This window comes from Pleurodeles waltl, chromosome 1_2, assembly GCF_031143425.1.
Source record: "Pleurodeles waltl isolate 20211129_DDA chromosome 1_2, aPleWal1.hap1.20221129, whole genome shotgun sequence".
NCBI lineage: Eukaryota > Metazoa > Chordata > Amphibia > Caudata > Salamandridae > Pleurodeles > Pleurodeles waltl.
The window spans coordinates 1,148,790,643-1,148,806,269 of record NC_090437.1 but is presented as its reverse complement, the minus strand read 5'-3'; the positions used below and the strand labels follow the sequence as shown (position 1 = coordinate 1,148,806,269).

At 41.7% G+C, this 15,627-nt stretch overlaps 1 protein-coding gene across 3 annotated transcripts in view; it reads right to left on the bottom strand.

Moving 5' to 3' along the window:
* SLC2A9 (solute carrier family 2 member 9) overlaps positions 1-15,627 on the bottom strand; it is a 1,837,553-nt gene that overhangs the window by 572,473 nt on the left and 1,249,453 nt on the right. For all 3 annotated transcript variants that reach the window (XM_069202834.1, XM_069202850.1, XM_069202841.1), the window contains exon 11: positions 2,851-2,926. In XM_069202834.1, the coding sequence (XP_069058935.1) occupies positions 2,851-2,926 (76 nt within the window). The remainder of the gene's footprint in view (positions 1-2,850; positions 2,927-15,627) is intronic.

Sequence of the window (15,627 nt, the reverse complement as noted above, 5' to 3'; positions counted from 1 at the left end):
TCATATTTTGGATCGCTGATAGGGGTACCGGTTCGTTTGTCTTCAGATTTTGAAATACTCCTTTCTAAGATGGCGCCTTCCTTTTCACCCAGTCCGCTTTTACTAGTCCGTCTTCCATGTCTCCTAGGATAGCGTGATCACGAATAAATGCGTCGGCTTCAGACGCTCGATCTACGAAAACAGTTCTCGGTTACTGGGAACGCCGTGAGATGATTTGACCACGGTTTCTTTATTCCCGTATATGATACTGGCACTTTTGAATAAAGGTGAGTGTTCATGAGGTGGTTTTTCGAACATAACTATACTCAGGTGTAACATTGGGTAGCGCTTTCAAATTAGGTGTTGGTTTAATGTCTCCGGACGTGCATTGGTGCAATGATGGCATTCGAATTCTGTATTTTACTTTCAGACTACGTATAAAGAATCCTGCACTATTAGCTTTAATCTGAGAAACAAATCTGTTCATCAAACGAGGTCAGTATTCGACCAGGTTGATTATTATTTTACGTGGTGGCACGGGTTGCTTTTTGGACTTCACAATATTAGTAGGCATTATAATAGTCATACGTACGGTTGTCTTCACAGATTGTCTAAGCCGTGAAAAGATTACTATTTAACACAGGACGTACCTGATTCAAGGTATGTCCCGGCTCTGATGGGGGTTCTAGTTTCCTAATTGTGTTTCTATAGGTTTTTCGATGGGTTTCCCATACAACACTAGATTGTGGGACTAATTAGTTTTTGACTGTTATCTAATATTCTCGGTCTTCCAGATACCTTGGCATACTTTGACTTGGGACTATGGTTCTCTCTCTCTCCGTTTCTTTCCTTTTCTTTTACTATATAATTTTTGATTATATTCTTTCAATTTCTCAGTCTGGTGACGTTCACACTTATTTTATAACTCTCCTCACACAATATCACATGGTGATATAGTTTTAAATGTTTGAAACTCTAGTAGGAAGGGGGTCAATACTTAAGATGTGAACTCTCTATGAATGGATTTCAGAATATTCTCTATTGTCCAAATTTTGGCACACTAAGTCACATATGTTATGTTTTGACTCGCACAAACATCACGACAGTTTCTGCTCTTTACAGTCTCTCTTGGATAACATGAACTCAGATACAGTTGTGTTCTCATCTTTTACAGCCCTGATGAAGTCCGTGAGAGTGATCTCTCGTTGGACGAAACACGTGTTGGCTGTGGTGGCTAATTGTATATGAATTTCAAGGACATTTTTCAATTATTATAATGAACTATTTGCTTCAAGAAATAAATTTATCCTGAACCATTGTTGGCGTGATTGCCTTTCCATACTGAAGATCTGATACATCACCAACTTCGAAATCTATTTTCGTGAGTGCCCTGACAGCTGCCTGCTATGTGGATCCTACACCGAGATGCCAATACAAGGGAAGAAAATAAAAACTTAAGCTTATCACTTAACACATGTTTAATAGAAACTATCCTTGACTTTGATCAACTGGTGCATGGAAGAGATATACATGCACTGTGAGAATGCCAAATGTAATTACCTTTATGGGTAGTTGCACTAATACTTTATAGCACTTTCTGATTTATTTTTTATTTAATTTCCTTTATAGAGATTAGTGTATAGAAAGATTTTCACCCTCATATAGTGTCAAAGTGTTTTATAGTACAGAGATATTATACAAAGACAATACATGATAGGGGTGTGCAAATCGGTGTATCATAAATTCTATGTGTCAATGAGGGTTACACGGTGAAGGAGTCACAAATAATTTATACTGATAGGCATGATTTGTTAAAAGTGTTTTTTTCTGGAGAAACACAAAGCCATGATATAGAACGAAAGGTGGTGGCTGGGGTTGTCAGTACTAACAAGACTTTATTATTGCCAAAGAATACTTTTTAGCAAACTTAGAATAACAAAAGAATGAGAAAAGAAATCAATACATTCTAAACCTATGCCTTGAAATTTGCACGCAGTTCCTTGATGTTGGTTCATAGCTGACTGTGCTATATTAGAACTATAACTTATAAACTGCAAGCAACAAAATATTCCTTGTGTCAAAAACAGTACACTCCTAAACTAAAATACGCATTTGTGAGCTCGATGTTACACTGTATGGTTTGCAGCAAGTAACTTAACCCTCTATACTACTTTATGATGAGCTAAAACTGTGACTAGACAAAACAAAGATCGCATTAACCTCCAGTTTTCTTACCATTATTATTAAGCCCTACTAAGCACACATACCTCTCTGCAGCAGGTACCTTAACCGTGTTGGGGACTAATTAAATATGCCAGAAAAGATTTACTTTCACATTTGAGTTTGTTGTCAATTTCTTTGCTGCAGAGTTATTATTTTTTTTAAGCACTTGCTGTTGGTAACTCTACCTCCTTTTTGCTGCCACATATTGAGTCCAGTTTATAGGATCCCTAGGTAATTATTTTAAATTTCAAGCACATTTACTATTTGTGTAAATGTAGGTTAAATGACCGTGCAAATGCTCTAAGTGTGATACTTGCTATTGGAACCTTCTACCTTAAAAGTGAATATTGCATATCTCATGTGTTGTGTAACATTAAACGCCAAAAGGAGTTAGTTCAAAGGTTTAAAAATATGTCATCGTGGAAGGTGGTTCGGTAAAACAAGATCTGCTCTGGAGAAACGTCTTATTTATCTCAGTATGTCAAGTGGTGTGTAAAAATAGTTTAGGGAATCTGCTAACTAAAAAGCATATCCTGTACAACGTGTTTTTCATGACACGGTACTGTCAAGTTCGTTCAAAGTCGCTTTCTGGTAGCTAACCTGAAATATGAAGATGAGCATTTCCATGCAGGAAAAGCAAATTCTTACCTGGACCAAGGCAGAAGGACGCTATGACAGCAAGAATAACCACAATGCTAAGATATGGGATCCATGAGGCACGGTCCTGCAAATGAAGCGAATATAAATTTAAACAAATACAAAATAAAACAATTACACAATGAAAATAGCTAAACATTTAGAATAACGATTTATATAGTGTGCAGCAGAAGCTGAAAAGACCACGTCACAGCCTGACTCCCTCTTTTGAAGAATTATTCTTCATCTCATAATATTTACTCATTTCAGTTTTACATTTCACAGACCAGGCTCAGTGGGTAATATGACCAAGATCCATTAATGATAGCTACATATAATATGCGTATATACTGTAAAAATGAATAAATGAATGAACAGCACTTATAAACCTCTAATGCTACCCGAAGAAGGGGCATCCTGAAGCTGAGAGGACAAGGCAGCAATAACTACAGTAATTACACTTTGAACAGCCACGTTTTCAGACTTTTTCTAAAATAAAAATATGTAGGAACAGATCTAAAGAACTCCGGCACAGAGTTCCAAACGGTTCCTGCTCTGAAAGGAAGTGTATTGCCTCCAATTGAGGGTTTTGTGATTATCGGAACCTGCAGGGCAGTGGCAGAGGGTGAGAGAAGGGCTCAAGCTGGTCTGTGAGGTCATATCATGGTTCTCAAATATGTCTGTAAGGATCTGTACACAAAATACAGGCTCTTATAGGAGCATTTACTAGATACTGGAAGTCAGTGGAAGAGCAGACGATGATGGCATACAGACGCCTTGCCAGGTAAGCTCAAACTTTGCTGACCAGCTTCATTTTGAATAATCTGCAGGTTGTTATGCAAATAGAACAGGAGGCCCAAATACAGAGAATTCCCATAATCTAACTGGAAAGTGATCAGGGCCTAAATCACTGTATTCGTTGCTGACACAGGAAGAAGAGGCAGAATTTTATGGATGAATCAAGTTTGCTCAAACATACGGATGAGACCAAGGATATCTGATGAGCAAGACTGGAGTCTAGTAAAATTCAAGATTCTTCACACAGGACGCAGGCCGCAGCTCACCTGCCACCAACCAGAAGACCAAATAGAAGGGTGAGCGCCCAACAGATCGCCATCTAGTCCAAGATCTACTTGAAAAAATTGCTACCCTTCCATGATGCCATGGCTGGAATGCGAGCTGAAAAACTGTTCGGGGTGTCAACAAAGTCATCCAAGATAGAAACAATAAACTGTGCATTGTCAGTGTACAACATCATAATAAAGCCTGGGGTGATTAAAACAGCCAAAGAGGAGACATATACAGTAAAAGAGGTGGCACTGAGAGAAAGACCCTGCACCACACCACAAGACAAAGTAAAGTTTTCTGATGTAAATGGCTAAACATATACAAGGTTGGATCGTCCCTCCAACAAAAAATGTAAGCCACTACAAAACTTTGTTAACAGACTCAGAAGCTTCAAAGATGCTGCATACGAAAAGGCCACAGCGATATTCAACAGGAACACAGAAAACAATTTTCCTTGGTCCTAAATGGTTCTAAGATCATCCCCAACAGGCGAGAGCATGGTCTCAGTGATCATATCTAAAACCCTATTGTGCCTCATCTAGCAAGCTCATACAACTACAGAAGGCTGAAAGGTCAGTGTTATCATGCTTCTCTATGGCCTTAGCTTGAAGAGGAAACAAAGATATAGGTCTAAAATTAGACAGGACACTAAAATCTTTGAGAAATTATATGAACATGTTTCCCACAAGGAGGGACATCTGTGGGAGACAAAGATAGAGTACAGATGTCTGCCAAATAAGGTGCCATGACCTCTGCCACCATAAGAAAGATCTGCAGAGGGCAAGGGTTGGAAGGGGCACGTGCATTTGATGATGAAAAGTAAATCAAGTACAGTTTCCATTGTAATGGGGGTTGAACTCAGAAAGACTAAGGGACAGATGTATCATGCATTTTTGTGGTGGAAAGTGGCCCAATCGGGGTGTTTGTGACTGCAAAAATGCACTTTGGTATGTATGAATTCCAATTTGCGACTACATACCGATTTGATATTAAGAAGGGTCGTGTCAAGGGAGTCCCTCCCTAATACTGAGTCGCAGCTGTATGTAGGAATGTTATGTTACCGAAATGCGGTTACAAAACATTCGCAGTTTACCACCAACTTCAAGTATGTGGTAACTCATTCCCAAACGGGAAGGAGTCCCCAAGGGGCCCCTTCCCCTTTCTGAATGCATGCATAAACTTTTTTTAAGAGTAGTCAGTGGTCCTGGGGACCACTGCCTACTGTCTAAAAATGAAAAGAAAACTGCAAAGAAAACTTTTCATTTTTCTTTTTGAAAGGCATCCAGTTTTCCTTTAGGGAAAACGGACTTCATTAAAAAAACATATAGCTTTTTTAATAGTAATCACAGACATGGTGGTCTGCTGAGCCCAGCAGGCCACCATCCCTGTGATTTTAGCTTTCCTAATAGGTTGCAAATTGCGTCCTATCTCATGAATGTTAATGAAGTAGGTCAATTGGCGAGCCATTGGGAAATGCTAAATAAAACTCCTGGAGTTTTGCACTTAGGTAATCGCTATTCCAAATATTGATACATCTGGCCCAAAGGCCTGTAAAGAGGGTTTTAAAATTCTAACACAAATACTAATACAAGCCTGTAGTAAAAAACGGCCAAGCTAAAAAAAGGTCAACAATATCTCCCTCAAAATGCATAAGTCAAAATAGTAACAGTGCAACACATACAAATAATATATAAAATACATATCAATTGTATATGTAGGATTATGAATAGCTCTAAAAAGGAATTTCGAGAGTAGGTAGCACTTAGCAGAGACATGGTCTCTTCATGGTATAAAATGTACCTGCACACTTTGCTATCAAATCTGTTTTTGTAGGTATCAAATAAAGAGGTTGTCCCAGTGGCTGGTGTGATGGATGTCCATACACCACTGGAAGCCCAGCAAAAAACTGCTTTGGTGTAATTTCTTCTTGAAAGAGGGGATTTCAAGAAGACCAATGTATGAGTGCTACAGTTGGTGCTGGGCACCTGATATGGCTATGTTCTGAGCTTGATTGCTGAGTGTTCCAGAGTGGTTATTTTTGGACAAGGCATGTCATTTATTAGACACTTCTTGCACGCGTTGGGGACGATTTTTGTGTGCGTTCTGAATTGGAACAAAAGCTTTCCTAAGACAGTCGTCAGGTCAGCTCTGGTTTGTTAAGCTGCATTAATAGGGTCTATAAGAAGTTTGGCAGTTTTTGTGCTTTTGCCTTGTGCGGGCATCAGTATCTGCACCAGAGACTGATTATTTTTCTTAAATTGCTTGGGGAAACGTTTATCAACCATAACCTGGTTTTGAGATAGCAGGAGGGGGATTCAGCAAGTATAGCATCACAAGAGAGAAACACTACCTCGATCAATGCTTGTATACCGTACTATACTTATTTTGTACTAATACGAGATTACAAAGTACATTCATTTTTATAAAGAGAAGCACTTGGCTGGGCTTTTAAGTTAATGTGTCTGCCAGTTGACTGTTGAGTACAGAACTTGTGCCCCCCAGGCTAAATCCCAGGGAACCCTGTGACTGCTCAAACTTGCTACCCTGACAGTCAAGTGTAGAAAGGGTTCTAATTGCCCCCCTTCAGAGACTTTATAGGATGGACCACACAGCACCAATTTCAAATGACCTCAACTAGCACTGTTTGTCATGAGCCCCCACCCAATGGGATCTGACAATCTAATTCACTGAAGATGTCCCAATCAAAAAGACTTATAGCTTTGATGCCCCAAAACATGCAGGGGCGCATACATCTACGAATGTGTGTACAAGTGCTGTATTCATAGTTGAGGTTATACCACCTGCCTTTTAATAACCATTGAAGGTCAGAACAAGGTGAAAAATGTATGATATTAACTAGGTGAGCATAATTAGTGTATTTGTAGTCCACTGGCAGGAACGATAATTCAAATTTTTCAAATTTGTATGTTCATAAAAAAATGAAAGTAAAGCTTTTCAATGCAAAAGATGTGAAAATGGTGATATGTACTGAAAATGTAATTGGGGTGAATCAGTTGGCCCTACCAATAGGTTTTCAATAAGCTTTTGAATAGGTAGTGACCCCAATAATTCCTTTTTTAATCTTTTTTTTCCCCTCTGCTATCCTCCCCTAACTACTCTTTCACTTAATTCGATAACATCAACTTTTTGATATTTTTTCTGTTTTTTCACTTCTCACTGTGTTGTCCTCTTATCTCCATTTTGGTTCCTCGTGCTCATTCTAAATCCCAAGCATGGCACTTCATATGCTATCTCTCTTCCACTCAGACTCTTAAGGGCATATTTATACTTTTTGGTGCAAAACTGCACTAACGTAGTTTTGCACCAAAAAGTTTAGCACCGCCTTGCGCCATTCCTAAGCACCAGTCGGGTGCCATATTTATGGAATGGCACAAGCCAATACAAAGGGTGGGCTAGCGTAAAAAAAAAAATTACGTTAGCCGGGTGGGGCTGGCGGTAAGGGAGACGGCGGTTTTGCTCCAAAAAAATGACGTTAGGCTGGTTAGAGTAAAAAAAGATGACTCTAACCAGCCCAGCATCATTTTCTGATGCAAAACCATCCATACCACATGACTCCTGTTGTAGAAAAAACAGGAGTCATGCCCACCACCCCAGTGGCCAGCACAAGGACCAGTGTCCCCTGGGCAAGGCCATTGCACCCTGTGCTATGCAGGGGGCCCCAAGTTGGGCACCCGATGGCACTTTAATTTAAAAAAAAATACTTACCTCTACTTACCCTACTTACCTGGGATGGGGTTCCCCATCCTCCTGTGTCCCTCTGGTGTGGGTGGAGGTGTTCCTGGGGCATGAGGACAGCACCTGTGGACCCATTCCATGGTGTTTAACCATGGAAATGATTCCAAAGGTTCCTTAATGCCTGGTCTGACCCAGGTGTTAAATAATGGTGCAAAGCAAGCTTTGCACCATTATTTAGCCCCTCCTCCCACTCGTGTATCATTTTAGCACAGGGGGATAAATATGGGGCTACGGGGTTAGCACAATTTTTTAGATGGGAATGCCTACCTTGCATCCTATTGATGCAAGGTAGGCTGACGCATCTAAAAAAATGGTGCAAACTCCAATATTTTGACGTTAGACGGGTCTAACGTCACAATATAAATATGGAGTTAGTTTTGCACTGAATTTGCGTAAACAAATTATGCAAATTTGGCGCAAATGGGGTATAAATATGCCCCTTATTTGATCTTTTCACTTTTCATTATGTTATATAACCTTATAGCCCGCCGTTGTGGGCTATCCTGGTCATTAAAGGCCCACTCCAGTGTTAAAGGCCTAAACCGAAGCCGCAATGGCAGGCTATAAGGCTATTAGAGCATGGGCCCAGCAACTCACCACCTGGATTGTGAGGGAGAAGAGCCACTGAGGCCTCTCTACAATTTATGCATTTAAGTTCAGTGACTGCTCGAGCTGCTCATCTACCCTGCTGTCACTGAATGTAAATGAGGATGAAAATAAAATATATGAGGCACTTTCCCAACATAATTATGGATATTGGGCTTTCATAACAAGAAATTATCACAAGAGCCAGGAGAGACGTGAGTATCCCATACAGAAACCAGTCCACTTTTGAGTGCATGCGTGCTATACCAACCGATAATCACATTTTATAAAATTATAAGAGACCACTGTTATGTTGATCGTGGTTACATATTGCAGAGCGCTCCCATTCCAGTTTACAAAGTAAGTGAGGTCTGAATTGAAAGAGGTTCAGCAAGACTTGCAAACTGTCCCTTTCATTTTGTTCAGAGCTTCGTAAGTAAACCAGTTTAGAACTGTGGGTTTGAGTTGTAAATCACTGTCAGACAGGCTCCGTGTTTTACCCTTCTAATTATTATTCAGCTTGAAAAAAACATAATAGAGGCGATTTCCAGCTGGGCCTTTTTTTACCTTAAATTGGGTGGAATAAAACCGGTACATCATTTCCTTACTGCTTTCTGTTTGTGGACTTGCTTGTCACCAGTAGGGTTGGACATTATACTAATTAGGGCTTTGAAAAAACTGGAAAGTATTCATATGCAAATTGACTTTTCTACCTGTGTTTAAATATTAGTCAGGGATCATCAACATAGCCCTACAATACATTTAGGGCCTCATAACGGTTTTGTCAGTCTGTTAAGCTGACTGTCGAAGCAGCTGCAGTCAACAGACCGCTAGTGTTGGCGGTATGTTGACAGCCATATTAGGAGTCCTGTTTGGACTTCTGCCCATTAATGGGCGGAAGTCCGACTCCATCAGCCTGGTTTTGCGTAATATAGCGTGACTGAGTCCTGTGGGCGGTGCTGTGCTAGTAGTGGAATACGCCAGGACCCATCCCCTCCCAGACGACCACCCCGCCGGAAAAGGTAAGCTAATGATCCGAAAGACGGTGTTGGGTGCATGTGTGTGGTGTGTGCCTGTATGTGTGCCTGAATGGGTGTGCGTATGTATGTGTGTATGGAGGCTTTGTGAGTCTGCATGTATGCAGAGGGGAGGGGGTTGTGTCAGGGTGCATGTGTGTGTGTATTTGTATGCAGAGGGGTGAGGGTATCTGTCTGAGTGTGTGTATGAGTGCGAATGGGGGTTCTGAGTGCGTGTTTGTGAGTGAGCGAGTGGAGGTGTCTGGATGTATGCATGCGGTTAGGGGGGCTGTCTGCATGTATGCGCAGGGAAGGGGGTTTTGGGGTGTGAGTGAGGAGGTGTGTGTATTGGAATGCATGAGAGTGGGGATGTCTGTGTGCAAGTCTGCAAGTGAGTGGGGGTGTCTGTGTACAAGTCTGCGAGTCCGTGGGGTGTCTGTGCAAGTGTGCATAAGCGGAGGGGAAGTGTGTGAATGTATGCATGCGTTAAGGGGGTGAGGGGTGCAGTGTGAATGATTGCTGAGAGGGTGCGTATGTGTGAGTGCGAGTGGGATTTTGTGTATGTCAGTCGGAGAGCGGGTGGGGGTGTTTGTATGGATTTGTGCGGTTGGGTGGGGGGTGTTTGCAAGTGTTGGAAGGATGGGGGGTGCATGGAGGTGTGTGGAGGGATGGGGGCTGCATGGAGGTCTGCTGCCCTGTAATCCGGCAGGCAGGCATAGGCCTGCCACCGGCCGGGAGGAGCTCACTGCTCACGTCATCGGTGCAACCGCACTGGCGGGCCAGGCAGCAATGTGGCGGTTTGGCTTCAGCCATACCCCACAACTTGCAATGCGGCGGCCTATATCGCCGGGCCCGCGGTGGTGAGACCGCCACCTCCACCGCAGCGGTCCAGTGACCAACAAAACAGTAATGAGGCCCTTAATGTGCTTTCTGTTTATATTTGCTGTCTAAAGTATGTACAGACCATACACAGAGACCAATACATAGTTTTCTGAACAAACTATTGCATGTTGTTTACTTTGGAGCACTCACTGTAGAGTGCCTTTACCAGTGATTATAGATATCTGCAACTCAGTTGTCTTCAATGGAGCTCTCAACATTCCCAAACTCTAATATGCTTTCAAGTCTGTGTCTTATGCTCATTTCAAGTATATTTCTTATTCTCATGAAAAGTGTTAGACTCTCTCCTGTCTTTTTTGCCTCTGCTTCCCATGTTTTGACTGTGTGCTGGACTATGTCTTTGCTGTTTTGGTACTCTAGGCACTTTACCACCGCTGACCAGTGCTAAAGTGCAAGTGCTCCTTGTGTAAATTCTAATTGGCTTTTCCATGATTGGTATATTTGGTTTACTAGTAAGTCCCTAGTAAAGTGCAATAGAGATGCCCAGGGCCTGTAACTCAAAAGCTACTAGTGGGCCTGCAGCACTGATTGTGCCTCCCTCATGAGTAGCCCTGTAAACATTTCTTAGACCTGCCACTGCAGTGTCTGTGTGTGCAGATGTACCCACTTGTCAGGCCCAGACCCTCCCTTTTTATACATATAAGACACCCCTAAGGTAGGCCGTAGGTAGACCCATGGGCAGGGTGCAGTATATGTTAAAGGTGGGACATACTCTGATGTGTTTTACATGTTCTAACAGTGAAATACTGCAAAATTCGGATTTCACTGTTGAAAGGCCTATCTCTCTCATAGTATAACATGGGGGTGCCTTTAAATCACTTTTAAGTGCAGTTTCCCCTTGGGAACACATAGAGATGTGGAGTTTGGGGTCTCTAAACTCACAATTAAAAAAATATATTTTTTGGTAAAGTAAAGTTGTTTTTTAAATTGTTAGTTTGAAAATGCCACTTTAAGAAAGTGGCCATTTTCTTGCTTAAACCATTCTGTGACTCTGCCTGCCTCTGTATTCCCTGTCTAGGTCAAACTGACAATTCGTCTGTTTGTGAATCCCATCTAGACAGTGACACAAAGGGAGCTGGAGTGTAGCCTGCATATCCTGATGGGTCACCTGGGCTAGAGTGGAGGGAGGAGTGGTCACTTACACCTCAATGGGCTGTGTCTGCCCTCACACAATTCAGTCTCCAACCACCTGGTGTGAGTCTGGAGCCAGGCATAGGCAGGGCAAGATCTTGTCAACAACAGAGACTTTCCTTTGAAGTTTGGCTACTTCAAATGCAGAAAGGGTTTTACGTAGCTGACCTAAAATCTCAGATTTTCAGATAACCTCTGGAACCAAGAAGATCCTCTGCCAAGAAGAAGAGCTGAAGAGCTGGAGAATGAGTACTGCCTCTTTGCCTGTGATTGTGCTTTGCTGGGTGGGCCTGTAGTTGCTTCTTCTGCCTTAAAGCTGAAAAAGACAAGACGTTGTGCTATATTCCTGCTTGTGAAGAATCTCCAAGGGCTTGGACTGAGCTTGCCTCCTGTTTTGAAGTCTCAGGCCATCAAAGACTTCCTCTGCCAGCACCTGGACTATCTGCTGAGATTCCTGCCCTGCCAAGTGGTGCCCTATCCAATCCCTAGACGCTTGAAAGGTGAAGCTGGCAGAACAAGGACTGAAATCCACGCACAGGAAGCCGTGTGACCACCTGCAACATGGCTGTAAAAAGGATGTGCCTCCCGCCTCGCGGCTGAAATCAATGCACTACCTGCATCGTGGCTGGGAAATCAACGAATCACCTGCATCGTGGCTGGAGAAACAATGCAACACCTACCTGTGGGTGATGAAAATGATGCAAACCCCACGCAGTGTTGCATCTGGATTTCACACGCATCATCGCTGGATGTCAAAATCAATGTGAACCTGCACAGATTCCAGGTGCCGCATCCAGAAATCAATGCATCACTCTCTTGCGGGAGAGAAAAACGATGCATCGCCTACCCGACCAGAGAAGAAATGACGCACGGCCTCACTTGCGAGTAAGGAATCAACGCATCGCTGACTTTCCTGATGCACACTCGCCCGTGTGGCTTTATTTTTGACGCAAACCACATACTTTGTGTAAAAACAATATTTCTATTGTTTTCTATGGAGTACGACTCTTTTAAAAAAAAAATCATATCTTGACTTGTGTATGTTGGATTTTTGTCGTTTTGGTCTTGTTTGATTAGAAAAATATTGCCTGTTTTTCTAAACTGGTGTGGTGTTCATTTTGTAGTGTTTTCATTGTATTACTGTGTGTTTTAGTACAAATACTTTACACATTGCCTTTGAGATAAGCCTGACTGCTTGTGCCAAGCAACCAAGGGGGTGAGCAGGGCTTATCTGAGTGTGTATCTCCAGTGCCTCGACTAGAGTGAGGATCCTTGCTTGGACAGAGTGTAAACTGACTGCCAACCAGAGACCCCATTTCTAACAAAAAGAAAAACAATGATCTCCTCTATCTTGAATGCTACCTTTTGATCAACATACGTCTACCTCTACCATTTATTATTACAACCAAAAGGATGCTTTTGGAAAATAATAAATGTACTACTACTACAGTTTTCAGAAATACACAAAATCATGTCATATATTTTAATGAATCAAAACATGGTTAAATATCAGTCATCTGGCCCTTACGATTTGCCTGTTGGGAGTGAGTCAATGGCAACAAGATTTTCTATTTTGATCAGAAAGGAGTTCAATTGTAGTCTGTGGTTATAAGAAAACGCTGGAAAGATGAGATTATTATGGCGTTATTAAAGGTCAATTTTTTGTAATGTAAAATAACTGGCCATTAGTCTTGCAGTCTTGTCACCTTCGCAAACATACTTGGCCTTTTGAAAGTCAACCTAAAATACTTATATCTACTTGCCAGTTGATAAGGCTCATGATTCCAGCTTTTTACTTTTATGTATGTCTGAAACATACATTTTTTGAAGACTTTTAAATGATTATTTACAAGGCCTTTGTACCACTGCAGCATCATTATTTTTGACAAGTGACACTAGAGGCCTCCAGCATCACTTTTCACCCGTGGGTCCCAGCTACCGGCTGTGATATGCAAGGTAGGCATTCCCAGGCAAAAAGCCACACAGAAGTGATGCAGTGAAATTTACAAAATTTCACTGCGTCATTCTGCGGCGTCACTGCATCAAAAATGTAACACCTGATGCAGGGCTTTTTTCTATGTGAGCCCTCCTCTCATTGCTGAAGTAGCGTCATTGGTGCTCTGTGTTGTAAATAAAGTGCATCCATGGCATCATTAGGCAGCAAAAGAAATCTGACGCATCGCAGCTGATGTGTCAGTTTCTTGTAAATGAGTCTCTAAATGTCTTTATGTATGTACAAGAGGGAGTGTTTCCTAGTTTTGTTCACTTCAGCAACAATACTAAGGATGGAACTACAAACTGTGAGCCTACATAGAATCCCAAAGAAATGCGGAACTGGTTAGCCATAAGAGTTGGCAGTAAAATAATTTAAAAGATTTTTTTAAAGATTATCACCCCAAGTAATTCTCCAATCAGTTAGTTTCCAAAATTCACTAAAGATGAACGAAAACAAATATGACCTGCAATGATTATTGGTTAGATTATAACCAAATGAATATAACTGAAGTGCTTTGCACTAAGCAATAGATATTCTTTGTGCAAATAAGATTGGTGAGGTAATGAAAAAATAGCAAATTGTTGGGTGACCACTAAAGATAACTGCGTACCTAAAAGGTGAAGGGACGTGAGATACTAAGAGGTCTAGCTCTATGTTTGGACTGCCTATTCAGTATGTGGTCCACTGTTAAATTGGTGTTGCCTCCAATCACTAGTTTAAAGCATTTCCATTTCCCTCCAGTAGGAAGGAGAGCCACCTGATAGATCGTAAGTATTCATGAGTCATATTAAAAATGAGGTAAGCCCCGTTACCTCCAATTTCACATTCTGAGTTGATGGTTCTCACATTTGCTTTCATATCCGTGAGCAGTTCTGCACCATTTGTATTCATTATTGCCTCTGATTAGAGTACCTCATTAAGTCAGGTCGTAATTTATTTTTGGATCTTTGCCTTTTTGCATTTATGCCTCCTGAGGAGGGATACTGCCTCCTTTTTATCTGCCACAATAGTGTTTACCTTTTCAGTGTTGCACTAGGTGAATAAGACTTTGAATATTTATGGACAAAATTTGGAGTTTACTCAAAGTGGTGTTAAAATGGTAATCAAGTTAGTCCAAGACAAACAGTTCTCAAATATTTGGTTTTAAATATTTGATCAAAAAAGAAAAAAAACTCAAGGATTGAGCCAGCCATTTGTACTATGCTCATGAGAAACACCATAGAAACCTATGAAGCTGCTCAAAGTTGACAGCTTACTAAAAATCATAAACAGTGTGCCTATCCCTCATGCTTCTATATCTATCACATTGCTGCACCTTATAACATGATAACCACACCATGGTGGTCCTCAACACAACATGGAAACACTTCCCACAAAGACAACACCCTTCCAACCAGATACACTACATGGTGCAATATGATGCTTATGTAGATAAGCACTTCAGTTGACCTCACATAATAGTAAGTGCTATATAAATGCCGCAATACAAGTCAGTATACAGAAGAGGGCTAGCTCTATCCTGTGCAAAGAACCCTCTTTCTAAAATAAATAAAAGATACCTTGCTGCTAGACATGTCAGCTTTAGGATGGTCTCCCTACAAAGTCTTTTGCATCTTTCCCTCTATTTTACTGCTGAAATTCATTTCAACTGCTAACCAGTGCTCAATCAAACAATTAATCAGTACTTGTAGAGTGCAGCTTATCACCCATCAGGTCTCAAGGGGTTGTGGTGGGCCTGCTAATCATTCGAAGAGCCAGGTCTTGAGATCCTTCCTAAATTGCTTCAGTGATGCAGCTTGTCTGAGTTTGAGAGAGAGTATGTTCCATGTCTGGGCTGCGAGGTAGGAAAAGGATCTGCCTCCAGCTGTGCTTTCCTTGATTCTGGGGATGGAGCCGATGGTGAGATGGGAGGATCAGAGTTGCCTGGAGGGGGTGTAGAACAACAGGCGGTGGTTGAGGTAGTCTGGTCCAATGTTGTAAAGTGCCTTGTAGGTGTGAGTCAATAGCTTGAAAGTGATGAGTTTGTCGACCAGGAGCCAGTGGAGGTATCTGAGGTGGGCAGAGATGTGATTGTGATGGGGATGTCTACGATGAGTCTGGCTGCTGCATTCTGGATTATCTGTAGTCTTGCCTGTAGCTTCTTTGTGATGCCGGCATAGAGTGTGTTGATGTAGTCAAATTTTCTGCTGACCAGGGCATGGGTGACCGTCCTTCTAGTCTCAGTGGGGATGCACTTGAAGATCTTTCGAAGGAGCCACAAGGTGTGGAAGCAGGCTGAAGAGACAGTGTTGACTTGACGAGTCATGGAAAGCATTGAGTCCAGGATGGTGCCCAGGT